At 37.2% G+C, this 18,408-nt stretch overlaps 1 protein-coding gene across 1 annotated transcript in view; it reads right to left on the bottom strand.

The window, feature by feature from the left end:
• The window catches only part of HSF2BP (heat shock transcription factor 2 binding protein), a 94,513-nt gene extending 76,349 nt beyond the window's left edge, over positions 1-18,164 (bottom strand). The window contains exons 1-2 of the mRNA XM_027843640.1: positions 18,094-18,164; positions 2,271-2,418 (exon numbers count right to left, since the gene is read on the bottom strand). Coding sequence (XP_027699441.1) covers positions 2,271-2,418; positions 18,094-18,141 — 196 coding nt within the window. The 5' untranslated portion in view covers positions 18,142-18,164. The remainder of the gene's footprint in view (positions 1-2,270; positions 2,419-18,093) is intronic.
• Between the last annotated feature and the right edge of the window lie 244 nt (positions 18,165-18,408).

The raw sequence follows: 18,408 nt of genomic DNA, 5'->3' as shown, positions 1-18,408 counted from the left end.
AGAAAAACAAGATTATAAAAAAAAAAAAGCCAACCAATTAAAAAAGGAGATACAGAATCTTAAGGAAGAAAACAACTCCTCGCAAACCAGAACTGGGCAAGGGAAACCAGCAAAGTCATAAGAGACCAAGAAATAATCAAACAAAATATAAAGAATGAAAAAATAGAAGAGAATGTGAAATATTTCATAAGAAAAACAACTGATCTGGAGAACAGATCAAGAAGATAAAAAGTAAGAATAATCAGACTACCTGAAAGCTATGATCAAGAAAAGAATCCTGATTCAAGAAATAATTGAAGGAAGTTGTCCTGAAGTGTTAGAACAAAAGAGGAAAGTAGAAATAGAAAAAATCCACCAATCACCGCCTGGAAGAGATCCTACAAGGAAAACCCACAGGAATATCATAGTCAAATTCCAAAACCCTCAGGTCAAGGATAAAATATTATGTGCAACAACAACAACAAAAAAGTTTAAATATGGCAGTGCCACAATTAGAATCACACAAGACATAGCAGCAGCAACACTAAAAGACTGCAGGTCTTGAAACACTATATATCAAAGAGCAAAAGAACTGGAGTTCTAGCCAAAAATATCATACCCATCAAAGCTAAGCATAATCCTGAATGAAAAAAATGGACATTTAATAAACTGTCAGACTTTCAGGATTTTGTTTAAAAAAAAAAACCTGAACTCAGTAGAAGATTTGACATGTAAGATCCAAGAGAAATACAAGGTACATATCAAAAACTAATTACAAAGGACTCAATAAGGACAAGACTGTTTACCTTTTATGTGAGGAAACATATGTCTAAAATGGTTATTAGTAATTGGATAGTTAGTAAGAAAGATTGGGGTAGACCTGAGTATCATATGATTTTAAAAAGTAAAACCATTTAGGAACAGCCAAAAAGAGTAATTATCTTATACAAATGAGGTGTGAGAGGAAGAACTGACACAGAAGAATTAGATGGGGGAGGAGGGCTGGTAGTTCTGGAAACCTACTTTCATTGGGAATGGGTTCAAGAGGAAACAATACATATATATCTAGAAGGGTATAAAAATCTTCTAATTCAGAAAGAAATAAAATGCTAAGGGGATAGGGAAGGGGGAGAGGATAAGGGAGGAATCTTTAGAGGGCAGGGTGAGGGAATAGGATAAAGGGGAGGTATAGAAGGGTATTTAGATTAATATGAATGGGAGGATAAGGGAGAGATCCTTGGGGGTGGGAGTAGGTCAAGTAATAGGAGAGCAAGGTAGCAGGTAGAAGTAAAGGAGAGGAGTCAGAAGGGATAGAAAACAAGAGATATGCACAAATATAAAATAAAGATCAGGAGTAGAATTTGTTAGAGAAAAAGGAGTAGGGGTAGTAATAATGATCTCAGAAAAAATTAAGGCTAAAACAGATTTAATCAAAAGAGAAAAATAGGGCAACTACACTATGTGTCAGCCATATTCATCAATGTTGTTCTGGATTACATAAAATAACTAGACAGTATATGGCTGGAATATTGCTGTGGTATATGAAACGACAAATTGGTAGACTTGGAAAATTATGGAGAGACTTGGACTTATGAAGAAAGAGGTTATCCACCCTCAGAGAAACAGAAGACAATTAAGTATAGTACAGTCTTACGTAGATGCATATGAATGTATTTGCCTATATATAAGTATGATTATAGATATTTAAGTATATGGATGTGCATGTAAGTATATGTATGTATATATATATATCTTTGTGTGTGTGTTTATATATATATGTATATATCAGCAATTAATTGTTGCCTTCGTGGGGGGAGGGGAGGAAGAAGGGGAAAAAAATTAAAAGTACACAGCAGAAAAATTACAAGGAAGCAAAGAAATGAGAGGCAGCACTCAACAAAATGCGTAGCACTTATTACATAGGCTTTCTTGAAATGGAAATTTACTGCTATATATTTTGAATCCTCTCTTACATTCTGCTGTGAACATGGCAATACTCTTTTTTTCTTTTCTTATTTTATATTTAAGTTTCAATATTTAAGTTTATAATATGTTTTTCTTTTCTTGCTGTGTATTTAATAAAAAAATTTTTTTAAAAAAACAAAAACAAAAAAATCCCAAAACATAAGGTTACATAATAAATTGGAAGTGGAAAATGGAGCATAACATAAATTTCTAGTCTGTCAGAGTTTGGTAATAAATCACAAATTTCTTTATGATTATTTTCATATATAAAGTAGTATCATTTATTTGTTGAATTGTTATTGCCATTTCTGTAAAATAGGACTTACTTGTTTCTACAGCATCCAATCGCTGGAAGCTTTCCAACATCTCTCCATTTAGTATTTTGGGTAAAAAGTCTCGTAACTGCATCACTTCTGTTGTCAACCGCTCTAGGTCTCTCTTTCTGACTTGAACAAATTCTTCCTTAGTATCCACCTATTAAAAGTCAAAGTGAGGAATTTTTAATTAAGGTGTCAGAGTGAATAAGAGCAGAACAGCACTAATCCCATACATATACTCAAGAAAAGATTAAAAAAAACAAATTTAATATGATTAAGAAAAAAACTACAGTAAGTACCTTCGTCCACCTATATTAGCATAAGTGGACATTCAGAAGTCTGCAGGCACTAAAAAGTGGAGCACAGATAGGTGGAATAAGGCAAACATATCATTGAGAGATCTCCCAACTCCCACAGCCTCAGAATGTCCCAACTGGGAGTCCCCCAGACTCAGGGACCAGGAGATCTTGGAAAGCCCCTGGCAGGGCAAGGACAACCCAGATTCCAGGATCAAAAGACCTAAGGACTCCTGTGAAGGAAGCCCTGATTTGTTAATAGAGCTCTGGGGTCAGAAATAGAGATAGGAGACAGCAGAGCAACAAACCTTTTACCAAGAAGGTGACTGATTAGTATGCTCATCAAGATGGCTCTTAAACGTTATATTCACTTATCTAAGCTACCACTGAAAGCCTAGAAAAGCTTAGCACTCTGTCCCATGAGGTTATGAGTGAGCCTAGGAACTGCAATCTTTGGTACACAGCAAATACCAGCAGAAGGTCCAGCAACCAAAATGAGACAATACCAATGTAGATGAAACAGGGGCCCACCATCCCTTCAAAATACAGGAGCGATCAGAGCCTAGCCCTGACAAAAAAGCTCCATCTTGGGAAGTAAAGCTGGAAATATAAACAGAAGATGCCTATGACATCCAGTGACATCCAGGACATGTCACGAAGAAACTACCAAGAAGAGCCTCAGACAAATTTATAGCTTGGCCACGAGTTCTATTAGAATTTCTAGAAGAGATGAAATTATAGCTAAACGTATATTATAAATTAAATAAGAAAGAATTTAGAGGGAAAAAAATAGCTTAATATAGAAGGTAAAAAATTTACACAAGTAAAGATAACAGAGCACACAGCAAACATCTTGATAGTTGCATGAACTGGGGATAAAGTATACATAGCCTTCTTCAGTTAAATATATTTCTCCCTAAATTAAGGGGAAAAAATATGAAATGTTCCAAAGCAAAAGATTGTAATGTTTGAACTGAGCCTTTGAAATTGACTTTTGAATAAATTAATTTAATATATTTTTTATTTATTATTTAAAACTAGATTGTAGGTGGGAGTTAAGGGGAGACGCATTTTTAAACGACTTGCAACAACAAAGGGAGAAACAAAGATAGACATAATTCAATCTCCACTCTGAGTCCATCACTTCTCTATCTGGAGGTGGATAGAACATTTCATTGTGAATCTTGTGTTGATGAAAGTTCCTAAGTCTTTCAAAGTTGTTTGTCTTTACAATATTGTTGTTACTCTATAAATTTTTCTCCGGATTCTGCTCACTTCCCTTTGCATCAGTTCATACAAGTCTTCTCAGGTTTTTCTGAATCATCTCCTTTATCATTTCTCACAAAACAGTAGTATTCCATAACATTTATATACCACAACTTGTTTAGTTATTCAATCAATCATAAATATTTAAGTGTATATTATGTGGCGGGTGCTGTGCTAAGCACAGGGGATACAAAAAGAGGCAAAAGTATATTCACGCCCCCAAGGAGGCTACAATGTAATGGGGGAGACAACATGCAAACAAATGTATACAGAATAAGTTACACAAAGAATAAATGGGAAATAATTAAGGGAGTAAAGGTCAGAGGAGACTTCTAATAAAAGATGAGATTTTACTTGGCACCCAAAGGAACCCAGGGAGGGCAATAGTCAGAACAGAGGAGGGAGAGCCCTCCAGGAATGGGGGACAGAGAAAATGCCTAGAGCTGAGAAATGGAATGTCAAAGACATTGTTCAAGAAAAAAATGGAGTGTCTTCTTTGTGAAACAGCCAGGAGGCCAGTGTCACTGGATCAAAGAGTATATTTTTTTTCCCACAGACCCTACAAAACTTGTCATTTTCCCTTTTTGTCAATTTAGCCAATCTGATAGGTGATATGGTATCTGAATTGTTTTAATTATCATTTCTCTTTTGTAGTTGTTGTTGTTCAATTGTTTTCAGTCGTATCTAACACTTCATGACCCCTTTTGGGATTTTCTTGACAAAGATACTTAATTTGCCATTTCCTTCTCCAGCTCATTTTACAGATGAGGAAACTGAGGCAAACAGGGTTAAGTAACTTGCCCAAGGTCACACAGCTAGTAAGTGTCTGAAGTCAGATTTGAACTCAAGAAGATGAGTGCTGAGGCAGGTAGGTGGCGCAGTGGATTCCAGCCTTGGAGTCAGGAGGACCTGAGTTAAACTGCAGGCGCAGATACTTGACACTTAATAGCTGTGTGACTTAATCCTGAATGCCTCCCCAAAAAGCAAAAAAAAAAAAAAAAGATGAGTATTCCTATCTCCAGGCCTGGCACACTGAACCACCTAGCTGAAAATAATCCCTATTTCTGGGTATGATTCAGTATGTGGTCACAGATGATTAATTCCCTGGTTGCCTCAGTGGTCCAGTGGAGGAGTCAGAATACTCCTTATTCTTCATTGTCACTTCCCGACTTTCCCTCCACCACCATCACTCAGCAATCTGTTTTCCTTTGAGATCTTCACTATCCTAATTCATCATCCAATCTAGATCATTGTATCTATTATCTTTTAACTCCTAGGACATTCTTCCTTTCTCAATGAGTTCAGTGCCTAGCTCATAGCCTTTCTCTTCACAAGGTCTACTCTCATACCAGGGGACTTCAGCACACATACTGATGATCCCTTAAATATACTTAGTTCCTAAATTTACTTGATGCCATGACATAACTGCTACTCTACCTCAGCTCCACACAGAGGTCATAGCATAGACATTAAGCTCTACTTCTCTGTATACACATCTATCCAATTATAATCTTTTGGGGCAGCTGGGGGGTGCAATGGGTAGAGCACCGACCCTGAAGTCAGGGGGACCTGAGTTCAAACCCGGGCTCAAACCAAACACTTGGCACTTACTAGCTGTGTGACCCTGGGCAAGTCACTTAAACCCAACTGCCTTAAAAAAAAATCCAAGATTTAGGGGCAGCTAGGTGGCACAGTGGATAGAGCACCAGCCCTGAAGTCAGGAGGACCTGAGTTCAAATCTGGCCTCAGACACTTGACACTTACTGGCTGTGACTTTGGGCAAGTCACTTAACCCCACTGCCCACCAAAAAAAAAAAAAAAAGAGACCTTTCTCAGAGAAACTTGCTGCAAACATCTCCCCTCCCCTAATTTCTTATGTCTACTCTAATTGTAACTAATTTGGTTTGTGCAAAAACGTTTTAATTTTAGGTAATTAAAATTGTCCATTTTACTTCCCATGAAGCTATTTCTTGTTTGGTCAAGAACTCTTTTCCTATCCACAGATCGGATAGGTAATCTCTTTCATGTTCCTCTAATTAGGTTAGGATGTCATCCTTAATGTCTAAACCACATATACACTTGGAGTTTGTCTTGGTACATATTGTGAAATGTTTAACTATACCTAGCTTCTGTTGGATTGTTTTCCGATTTTCCCAACAGTTTTTTTCCTCCAATGGTTAGTTCTTGACCTAATAGATGGAATCTTTGGGTTCATCAAACACTAGGTTACTACGCTCATTTGCTTCTGTATAATGTGTATCTAATTTATAGTTTGTCCTTCATTTTGAAGAGGAGCAATGACATCACAGGGTGATGTCTTGACTTAAATATAAATTGGATTTAAGTGAGGCAGAGTTGTGCAAAGTCATCAGTCTCACTCTCTCTTCAGAGACATCAAAGTCCAGCGGTAGGAAAAGTCAACTGCTAATGGTCCAGAAAGTGATGACCTTAGCATCTTTGATGCCTGACCAAGCTCTAAGTGCTCCACAGCAGATGAATTTTTTTTTAGCTCTTTCAAGTAGTCCTTTGGGAGTATGATTAGTATGGAACTGAAATAAATTAATTTAGGTAGTATTGTCATTTTTGTTATATTGACTCAGCCTACCCATGAGCAGTATTTCTCCAAATAGTTAGGTCTGCCTTAATTTGGGTAAAGAGTGTTTTGTAATTATGTAATTGCTTTTGTAATACATATTTCCTGTGTATGTCTTGGCAGGCAGACTCCCAAATATTTTGTACCATCTGTAGTAATTTTAAATGGAATTTCTCTCTCTTCCTGCTCGATTTTGATGGCAATATACAGAAATGCAAATGATTTGTATGGGTTTTTATTTTGAAGTTTTGCTGAAGTTTTTAATTGTTTAGTTTTTCAGTTGACTCTCTAGAGTCCTCTAAGCAAACTATCATATCACCTGCAAAAAGTGAGTCGCATTTCTTCTTATAAGTTTTATTTCTATAAATGCTTTATTTCTTTTTTATGACTATTCCTTTCATTTCTCTTTCTTGTCTTATTGTTACAACTAGCATTTCTAGTATAACATTAAACAGTAACAGTGATGATGGACAACATTGCTTCATTCCTGATTTATTGGAAAGGCTTTTAGCTTGTACCCATTACAAAGAATGCTGGCTCTTGGTTTTAGATAGATACACTTACCATTTTTTTAAAAGTTCCACTTAGTCCTATTCTTTTTTTTAACTTTTTTTTTTTCTGGCAAGGCAATTGGGGTTAAGTGACTTGTCCAGGGTCACACAGCTGGTGTGTGTCAAGTATCCGGTCTGAGACTGGATTTGAACTCAGGTTCTCCTGACTCCAGGGTGGGTGCTCTACCCACAGCACCACCTAGCTACCCCCTAAAAGGATGCATTACCATTTTTTTTTTTAGGATTTTTTTCAGGTTTTTTGTTTTTTTGCCTTTTTGGTGAGGCAACTGGGGTTAAGTGACTTGCCCGGTCACACAGCTAGTGTCATGTGTCTGGGGCCAAATTTGAACCCGGGTCCTCTTGACCCTAAGACTGGAGCTCTATCCACTATGCCACCTAGCTTTCTTCTAATAGGAATGGGTGTTATACTTTGTCAGAGCTTTTTCTGCATCAATTGAAATGATTATATGATTTTTGTTTTGTTATTAATATGGTCAATTTTGTATAAATTTTAGTATATTGCTGCAATTTCCTTGCCAATATTTTATTTAAAAATTTTTGCATCAAAATTCATTAGGAAAATTTGTAGCTGTTTTGACATTCTCCAGTTTGGGTATCAAGATCATATTTGTGTCATAGAAGGAATTTGGTAGGATCCCTCTTTACCTTTTTTCAAAGAGTTCATGTAGTATTGTAATAGCTCTTTAAAAGTTTGGTAGAATTTGCCCCAAATCCATCTATTTCTGTTTTCCCCCCATTGGGAGTTCACTTCTAACTTGTTCTTTTTCTATGGTCAGGTTATTTAAATATTCTATTTCTTGTTCTGTTAATCTGGGCAATTTATATTTTTGTAAACATTCATTTAGATTGTCAATTCTATTGCCACATAGTTGGGTCATAATAATTGATTTTATTTCTTCTTCATTAGAGGCAAATTTAACTTTTTTCATTTTTGATACTGGTAATTTGGTTTTCTTCTTTCTCTTCTAAATCTTTGATCTCTCTTTATCGACTCACTCATTCTCTACAAACACTCCTACAAACATCCCTACCTTTAAAAAATTCACTCGATCCCTCCATTCCCACCAGATATTGTCCTATGTCTCTCCTCCCTTTTAAGAAAAAGATATCTATAATAAATGTTTCTCCTTTCTCTCTTTTCTAAACACTCTGCAGTCTGGCTTCTTTATCTCATCATTCAACTCAAACTCCTCTCTCCAAAGATATGATCTCTCAATTGCCAAGTCTAATGTCTTTTTCTGTCTTCATCTTTCTTGACTTCTCCTTTGACTCTGTCAAATACCCTCTTTTCATGAACACTTTCTCCTGTCAGACCACTCCTCCAGATCATGCTCGTTCACTGCAAGTGTCCCACAGGGGTCTTTCCTGTGCCCTTTTCTCTTGCTTTTCTGTACTATATTACTTGGTGACTTCATCAGTTCCCAAGGGTTCAATGATGAACTCTATGCAGATCACTCTGTGAATCAAAAAACAATGAGGATGGAAAGGTGATTTGGGGCTGAGTTGTTTCAGGTTTTAAAAGCTTTTTTTTTTTTAAGTTCATATTTTATCCTAGAGGCAATAAGAAACCACTGGAGTTGACTAAAAAGGGGTGTTAACATGATCAAATCCATGCTTAAAGAAAAGCCATAGGGCAGCTAGGTGGCCCTGGAGTCAGGAGGACTTGAGTTCAAATCTGACCTCAGACACTTGATACTTACTAGTGATACTACTTGTGACCCTGGGCAAGTCACTTAACCCCAATTGCCTCACCAAAAAAAAAAAAGAAAGAAAAACTACATGTAGTTGTGAGTCCATCTGTACTGCAGTTGTGAGAGACTTGAAAAAGACCAATTAGTGACCATTGCAATAGGTAAAAATGGATAAGGATTTGAAATAAGGAGGTAGCTTTTTGAGTTAGAAGGGGTCAGAATTAAGAGACATTGGGGAGATAGAAACTATGCAACTGATTTTGATATATGCGGTGGAGAAAAATGAGGAGTCACAGATGATGCTGAGGTTTTGATAATGTTAAAACATAATCAAGGAGGTATGCAGCAATTTCACTTAGATGTCATACAATATGAAGTGTTTGCTAGCTCTAAGCCTGCTGAGATTTCAGTTAGCATTCACTGACCTCAGAAATCTTCATGGTGTAAGACTGGTCTACTTATCGAGCTAACTATGAACAACTGTTCTCTAAATTCCTTCAAGTAAATCCAAATAAACACAGTCCTTACTCTGTTAGAAAAGATTAAGGATACTAACAAAGGACAATGTATTTGGTCAGTTCAGGAAAAATTATGGCAACAAAGTTAACAGTATATAGCTGTAAAGTAGCTAAGAAATTTAGTAAATGGGTAAATATCCCAGCACACATAGAAATTATAGCACTTTCCTCCATAACAGCATTTGGCCGCTAAGTCTACATTACAAGCACTATTCACAATTCAGACTTTTTTTGCTGAATACAGAAATACTGTAGAAAAAAAAGACAATGATGAAGGCTTACACAAGAGACTATAATAAATATTATTTGTGTGTATCCTTAAATAATTTATTTTATAGGTAGTATATTGATGACTTTTTTCATTACAAGTTACATAACTGTAATATAAAATCAGATTAATCAAATTGCACATGAAACAAATTAATTATAAATGTATTTCTAAAGTATTTAGGCCACCTTGCAAGTATTTTTCCCACTTAGACATTGTTGTTATTGTTCAGTTGTTTTCAGTCATGTCTGACTTGTCATAGCCCCATTTGGGATTTTCTTGGCAAAGATACTGGAGTGGTTTACAATTTCCATCTCCTGCACATTTTACAGATGAGGAAACTGAGGCAAACAGGGTTAAGGGATCTGCCCAGGATCACACAACTAGTAAGTGTCAGAGGCTAGATTTGAACTTAGGAAAATGAGGCTTCCTCACTCTAGGCCCAGTATTCTATTCACCTCACCACCTAGATGCCCTACTTAGACTTGAGTAACATTTTTCACCTGGTTTCCAAATACTAAAAAAGAAAATGCCTAATATTATTTATTTCAATGTCATTTGGTGAGTTTTAGCTTCCTCAAAGAGGCTCCAAGGGTGGGAAACCTGCAGCCTCAAGGCCACATTTGGCCTTCTAGATACTTGGGTGTGGCCTTTCAACTGACGCCAAATTTTACAGAACAAATCCTTTTATTAAGGGGATTTGTTCTGTGAAGTTTGGATTCAAGCAAAGGGCCACATCTGAGGACCTACGGGGCCACATGTAGCCTGAAGGTCATAGGTTACACACCCCTAGTATTGGGCTGGGGGGAAGGGGAAGGTGCAACCAAACTTGATATTTACTTAGAATAAAAATGTGTATTGTTTATTCTACTTGTGTAATTTCCTTTAATAGTTTTTGAATGTGAAAAATACTTGTTTGAATTTTCTAAAGATACATTTTTTTATTCTATTTCTCAGGGATAATATTTCTAATTACACTTTATATATCATTCTACTATAGGTATTTTGGTACAAGTTAAAAGAAAAGTCAAGAGAAGATGTGGGAAAATTGGAACACTAACACTGTTGGTGGAGTTGTGAACTGATTTAACCATTCTGGAGAGTAAGCTGGACTATGCCCAAAGGGCTATAAGACTGTGCATACCCTTTGACCCAGCAATACCACTTCTAGGTCTGTATCCCAAAGAGATCATAAAACGGGAAAAGGATTCATTTGTACAAAAATATTTATAGAAGCTCTTTTTGTGTCTCTCCTCCCTTAAGTACTTTCTAGCTACCACGTACCATGAATCAAATGAGTTAATATATGTAATATATGCACCACAGTGCCTGGCACATAGCAGGTGTAAAGAATTGGAAATTGAGGGGATGTCCACCAACTGGGGAATGGCTGAACAATTTGTGGTCTATGAATGTAATGGAATTCTGTTGTTCCATAAGAAATGATGAGCAGGCGGACTTCAGAAAAACCTGGAAAGACTTACATGAACTGGTGCTGAGTGAAGTGAGCAGAACCAGGAGAATATTGTACAAAATAACAGCCACACTGTGCAATGACTAACTTTGATAGACTCAGCTCTTCTCAGCAGTACATGGATCTAAGACAACTCCAAAAGTCTCACGATGGGAAATGCTATCCACTTCCAGAGAAAGAACTTAGAAATCTGAATGCAGATGGAAGTATACTATTTGCTCTCCTTTTCTTTTGTTGTTTTGTTTCTTCTTTCTCATAGTTCCTCCCATTGGTTCTAATCCTTCTTTACAACATGACTAAAGTGAAATTGTTTAATATGAATGTATATGTAGATCCATATCAAACTGCATGCTATAATATCTTAAGGAGGGGGCAGGGGACGGAGGAGAAAATTTAGAACTCAAAATCTTATGGAAGTGAATGTTGAAAACTAAAACTAAACTAATTAATTAATTAAAAAAAAAGAAAAGTCAAGAACTGGGACCAACTATGTAATCTGCAACCTATATGATGACTATGTTTGCTGATAAAAGTGACCACTGAAATCTCAGCAATGTATTTTCCTTATGGGAACACAAAAAATACATGTCAAATAAACTATGGAAAAATATTAAAATGAATGTACATTTTTTCTCTCTATAGATTATCCATAGCCCAAACACAGTTCTATTTTTTTTTATTTTTCTGAGAACTGGAATGTTTCTCATATTTCTTATTATTCTGCATATTCTTCAGAAATTGCATTTTTCTGGATATATGCTTTTAAGAAACTCATATGATTGTAAAATGAGTGTAAAGAACTACATGTACATGTCTTTATTTTGTAATGTAATATTAAAAACCATGAGCTAGTTATTAGGAAAAAAAGAAACAAGTTTTCAGCAAACATATGAAAGTGTCAAAAGTCACTAATAATCAAAGAAATACAAATTAAAGCAACTGAGATATTTCACCTGAGAACCATCAAATTGACAAATCAAACTGACAAAGATGGTAAAAGATTCTAAAATTCAATACCAACAGAGCTGTGGAAAAAAATGCTGGTAGAGTGGTAAAACCATTTTGGAAAGCAATAAAAAACATTCAGACCCTTTCTACCTCAGCGATTTCATTACTAGATTTATACCCTAAGGAGGTATAAATAAAATACAGGAAGACCTATATCTATTAAAATATTCATAGCAACACTATTTGTAACAGCAAAAAGCTGTAAACAAATTATGAATTCGATCATTTGGGAATGGCTGAAAAATTTGTGAGATAAGAATATAAGGTAATATCATTGTACTGGAAGGAATGGTAAATATGTAAAATACAAAGAAATATGGGAAACTAACATGGAATGCAGAGTGAATAAAGCAGAAACAAAATAATAATATATGCATTGTTTGTAACTATACAAATGAAGACATTAAACAACCATTAAGTAAAATGGGCTGTAATTTACAGTTTTAGTGTTATACTAATCAAATTACCAACAGGATATTTTAAAGAGTTAGACAAAATAATAAAATTCATTTTGTGGAACAAAAAAATCTTGAATATTAAGAGAATTAGTGAAAAATGTAGACTTGAAGGGAAAATAGCATCTCCAGTCCTCAAACTCTATTATAAAAAAAGTAAACATAATTAGATAACATAATTATTTGGTATGTTAAGAAATAGAGGTTAGTTCAATGGAACAAACTAGAAAAAGAAGAATAAAATAATTTAATTCAGTAACCAAGTGTTTTATAAATCTGAAAACATAAATCACCTAGGAAAGAATTCTGTATTTGATAAGAATCACTGAGAAAACTGGAAAGCAGTCTGGTCAAAATTAGGTTTACACTAGTATCTACAAAGTAGAGTAGGGAATGGCTAACAAACTGCAGTACATTAGTGTAATGAAACAACTGTACTCTAACAAATAATAAATATGAATATAGGAGGAAGGCATGGGAAGATACGACATAATTCAAAATAGAGCTATTATCTGAGTACTAAAGATCATACCTTTAAATAAATAGAATGTTTAAGGAATAAATTATTAATCAAACAAGGTTAGAAGCAATTACAAATTATAAAACATATAATTTTAATTATATGAAATTGAAAAGCTTTGAACAAAATTAGTACAAATAGGACAATATGGGAAACAGCGAACTGAAAAAATCTTTCTATCAAGGACCTCTGATAAAGATCCAATATCCAAGGTGGACAAATAATTAAAATATGTAAAAACAAAAGTCATATAATCATTTTCCATTACTTTTTTCTGTTTTGTTTTCTAGGCATTTTTAAAAAATATAAGTTCTTTGAGGATATTTGAGGATAGTTATTTCTTTTTTTCTTTTAACTTTGTAACCTCACATTGTACAAAGTAGGTGTTTAATTAACCTGAAATTGCTTTTGGTAAAAACAAAACTTATAATTTAAAAATTAAAAATATATAGTAGAGAGGATTTTTAAGTTTTCTACCAAAGACTCAGCTAATTCATAAAATTTTAACTCTTTCCTAATAAAAACTGACACAATAAAAAATCACTAAGGAACACTGAAAAATGCAAACAAGATCTCTACATCCTGAAAACCAGAGTAATGAAAAATCCTATAAAATGAACATTTTCTTGTATTACACAAAAATCCTGTTTTAATTTCATGGAAGACTAGGTTTTCAAAGGTTATTCCATGGGAAAGCAAACTCTAGCACTTTCTATTAAGCTTTAAAGGCTTAGAGACCTGTGTGGCAAGAAGACATTCGTTGTTCACAGATTAGCCACTGAATTTTTTGGCCATGACAACTCACAAAAGAGAGAAAAAATTGTAACGGCTCTCAGTCATATACAATTCGGTGCCACTTTTATAATAAAGGTGGTGGACTGGTGGAAAAGGTGGCAGACTGGTGGAAAAGGTGGCAGAGGGTACTAAGCTCTATAAACACAAAGTTAACTGTTGATCCTCTAAATGGGCTGTCTTTTTCCAGGGACCAATGAACTGACACCCTACTGAAGTATTTGTACCACATGTACATTTGATAGAGGCAGTAATGATATAGTGAAAAGAGCACTGACTCTGGAATCAGAGGACTTAGATTTTAGAACACCTGCTAGGGCTGCTAGGTGGTACAGTGGATAGAGCTCCAGCCTTGGAGTCAGGAGGACCTGGGTTCAAATTTGGCCTCAGATACTTGACACTTACTAGCTGTGTGATCCTAGGCAAGTCACTTAACCCCAACTGCCTTATATAGAATAAACTATATTCTTTTTAAAAAACAAAACACCTGCTAATACTGACCTTGGGCAAATCACTCAAGGTCACTCTGTTAGCTCTTGATCTATGACCTCATGAAAGTCTTGCTACAGATTTCATATGGCCTGCGGTGCTCCAGAAGAAGATGGGAATACACGCATGCCTCATTTTATTGTGTTTCAAAAGTTTTATTGCCCTTTGCAGATATTGTGGGTTGGTGGGTTTTTTTTGTCGTTGTTTGTTTTTTTACAGTTTGAAGGTACTATCAAGCAAATCTATCAGCACTATTTGTCCAACAAAATGTGCTCACATAATGCCTGTGTCACAGTTTGGTAATTCTTATAATAGTTCAAATTTTTCATTATGATGATGATCTGTGATCAGTGATCTTTGACGTTACTATTTAATTGTTTCAGGGAGCCTCAAACTGCACCCATAGATGACAGCAAGCTCAATAAATGTTGTGTGTGTTCTGACTGCTCCTTTGGACATTCCTATCTCCCTCTCCTCGGGCCTCTCTATTCTCTGAGACACAACATTAAAGAATATTATGTGAACTTAGTTGATAAAGCAGCTGCAGAGTTCGAGAATATTGAGTCCAATTTGGAAATAAGTTCTACCGTGGGTAAAACGTTATCAAACAACATTGCATCCTACATAGAAATCTTTCATGAAAGGAAAACTCAAATCAATGTGGCAAACTTCATTGTTGTCTTATTTTAAGAAATTGCCACAGCTATCCTAGCCTTCAGCAACCACCACCATTAGTCAGCAGCCACTGGCATCAAGGCAAGACCTTCCACCAGCAAAAAGTATTATAACTTGCTGAAGGCTCAGAGATGGTTAGCATTTTTTTTTAGCAATAAAGTATTCTTAATTAAAGCATGTACATTGTTAATGTAAACATATCACACTTAATGGACTACAGTATAGTATAAACGTAACTTCTATATGCACTGGGAAACCAAAAAATTCATGACTTGCTTTATTGCAATATTTGCTTTATTGTGGTGGTCTGGAACTAAACCCAGAATATCTCCAAGGCATGCCTGTAGAATAGAAAAGCTTCTCTGCTGCCCCTGAAGAGCTGGTAAAATTAATGTCCCCATCATATTATCTTCCCAGTCAAAAAAGTCCCTGTGAATCACACTAGATATATATGTACTATCTATGTAACACATCGTCACATATTATACCATATTCGTGGCTCACCCGTAGTAGAGTTAATCTCAGTAGACTACACATACTCCCTATTATCTATGTGCCATTTTGCCCAGAAAGCAGTGTGCTGCACTGAGCCAGCAAGTACTACTAAACTACATGGTTGACATATAGAATCACACTGATACAATCTGAGTGTGAGCTGGGACCCCAGTGACCATCTGTCCAACCTACACCTGAAAGGAATTCCTATTATAAACATGCATGACAAATGGTCATACAGCCTATACTTGAAGACCTTCTCATTAGGAAAATCCGGCACCTCACCACACTTTTAAAGGACATCAAATCTTAATATGCTTCTTTCTAACTTCTACCAGCTGGGAGCTCTGCCCTCCAAGTTTCTACTGTCTAGGACCAAACTGAACAAATCTAATCCCTCCACACAACTCCTCAAATACTTAGGAAGAGCTATCATGTCCTCCCTGAGTCTTCTCTCCTTTAATCTAAATATCCCCAGTTCTTTTGATTGTCATACGACAAGGACTCAAGGCTCTTTAGTATTCCACTGCCTTCCTCTTGAGTATTCTTCAGTTTATCAACAGCCTCTTCAACTTCAACATTCAGAACTGAACATAATGTTCCAGATAAATCTAACCAAGGCAGAATACAGTGGGATTGTTATTGTTGTTGTTCAGTCACGTTCCAACCCTTGGTGATTCCATTTGAGGTTTTCCTGGCAGAGATACTGGAGAGGTTTGCCATTTCCTTCTCCAGCTCAGTTTATAGATAATGAAACTAAGGCAAACAGGGTTAAGGGACCCGCCCAGAGTCACACTGACTAGTTAGTGTATAAGGCTAGATTTGAACTCGAGAAGATGAATCTTTCTAACTCCAGGCCTGGCACTCTATTCACTTTGCCACCTATCTGCCTAGTGGGATTATCAACTCTTTATTCCTATGTTTCTATGAATGTAGCATAAGCTCTTTTTAGCTCTGAGGGCTGCACTTTCTTTTCAATGAACACTCTAATTCCATCCTGAACAACTTCTTCATCAGACTCTCCTTTTGTCTTGGCATATTCTAAAGCTTAAGAAAGTCCATTACAACCTCTGGTCTAGAATCCAACTTTCAACATTGTCAGGTTTATCTTTAAGCAGCTGTTTCATCTTATTCACAGCCCAGGTGGTCTGCAGTTTCCTCTTGCTCATCACCTGGACTGGGGCTTGAACCAATGAAGCAGACATCTTTCCCTCCTTCACCTCCTCCACCACGCCCCACCTCTTTCCCTTTCCAGGGAGGTTCTACTGCAGCATAGTGGCTCTCCATGGACACCAGGCTGCCATATACTATCGCTAATTCATACTAAACTTAACAGTCCATTAAAATCACCAGACTTCTTTTAGATACTGAAAACTATGCCTCTTCCAACTTGTATTTGTGAAGTTCATTTCTTGCACCCAAGTATATGATCTTAAATTTAACCCTATTGCACTCTATCTTATTAGATTCTACTCTACTACTCTAACTGGTCAAGATTTTTTTTGGATACTGACTCTTATTATCTAGTGTGTTAGTTATCCCTCCCAGCTTTATATCATCTGCAAATCTGACAAGAAAGTTGTATTATTATTCAAGTCATTGATTAAAATGTAACAGCACAAGGCTAAGGACAGATTCCTAAAATACACCACAGTCCAGCTATCCCCCAAGTTCTGAATCATCTAACTGTACAATCGGCTAGTCTACATTTCTCCATCTCCTCCACATAAATAGTATGAAATACTTTATCAGCTTTGCTAAAAATCTATGTAAATAAGCTCTATAGCACTCTCCTCACCTCCCAGTTCAGTAACCCTATCAAAAAAGTCAATTAGTCTGGCATAGTCTGTTCTTAATGCACTCTCTCTGTAATCAATTCCTTTTCTAGATGTTCAGCAACCATTTCTTGAATTAATTTTCCCATCTCATCACCCCTACTGTAAAAATGACAATAACCCATGGACTTTGGTATGCATGCAGTCTGTAAATGTTCCCTGGTTAAAAAGAAAAAAAAAATCGCATGAATGGCCTTAGGTTGTCCCCCTAAGGAATCAGGCCCAAAGCTGGCCTCTCATCCACTTTGGTTCTTCAAAAACAGAGAATTTGTTTAAGTGCATAAACAAAAATCACACAGAATGAGGTGTAGATGGATTCCAATTCCCACCTGTGTGCAACACCAAGTGATGGTGTAAACTTTGCTGCCTCTGAAAAAACAATTCTTTTATTTGTAGAATAACTGGAAACTGGGGGTTTGAAAAGTACAAATATATGAGGCCGCCCAGGACGGTCCTTTCCCCAACTCCCATTTCAAAGGTCATTGTGAGCCCGGCCTGTCCCCTTTCCCCCTCCCCTCAAACGAGGAAAGCTGATTTTTCCCTGGGTTCCCCCAAACATGAGGTGCCACCGGGCCGGGAAGGTCCGGGCGCCCCCCTCCCCCTCTCTCCCCCCCCCCGCCCCTGCCCCCTTCCCCTCTCCCCCCTCCCCTCTCCTTCTTCTCCACCCCCCCCCCGCACCTTCGGGGAATCCCGGGAGGCTCCGCCCCACCCCCACCCCCACCCCCACCCCTACAAGAACACACGCCAGGAAGGCGGCCGGAAGGCCGCGAGAGCAGGGCAGTTCAAGTGTGGAGCCCGTCTCCTAGGGCACGGAATAACATAAACGCTGCAAGGCTCTGGAAAAGAAAGCGAAAGATGCGGAGCCGCCTGGGCCTCCTCACTGACCCGGTAGAGATCCTCCCCGCCCGCCGTAACGCCCGCAGCGTCCCCCATCGCCGCCAGCCGCCTCGGCTGCTTGCGCCTGCGCGGCAGCATCACGTGAGTTTCCTCAACCTTGAATGAGGCGGGGAGCTGGGGGAGGAGCTGCGTAGCAGCGGGGGACCCTGACTCAGGTGCTTTTGGAGGAGGCGTTCACGGCAATCTGGTAGTGCTCGCTCTAATTGCGTTGAGTTGTGAGGCTCCTGATTGGTATGTTTGAGAAGTAGCCAGTCCGGTGGAAAGGACGCGGTGTAGGACCGAAGTCAGGAGACCTCAGTTTGC

Source organism: Vombatus ursinus, unplaced genomic scaffold (assembly GCF_900497805.2).
Source record: "Vombatus ursinus unplaced genomic scaffold, bare-nosed wombat genome assembly UNPS02014924.1, whole genome shotgun sequence".
NCBI lineage: Eukaryota > Metazoa > Chordata > Mammalia > Diprotodontia > Vombatidae > Vombatus > Vombatus ursinus.
Note: the sequence above shows the minus strand (reverse complement) of the source record. Positions and strands in the feature narration are given on the sequence as shown.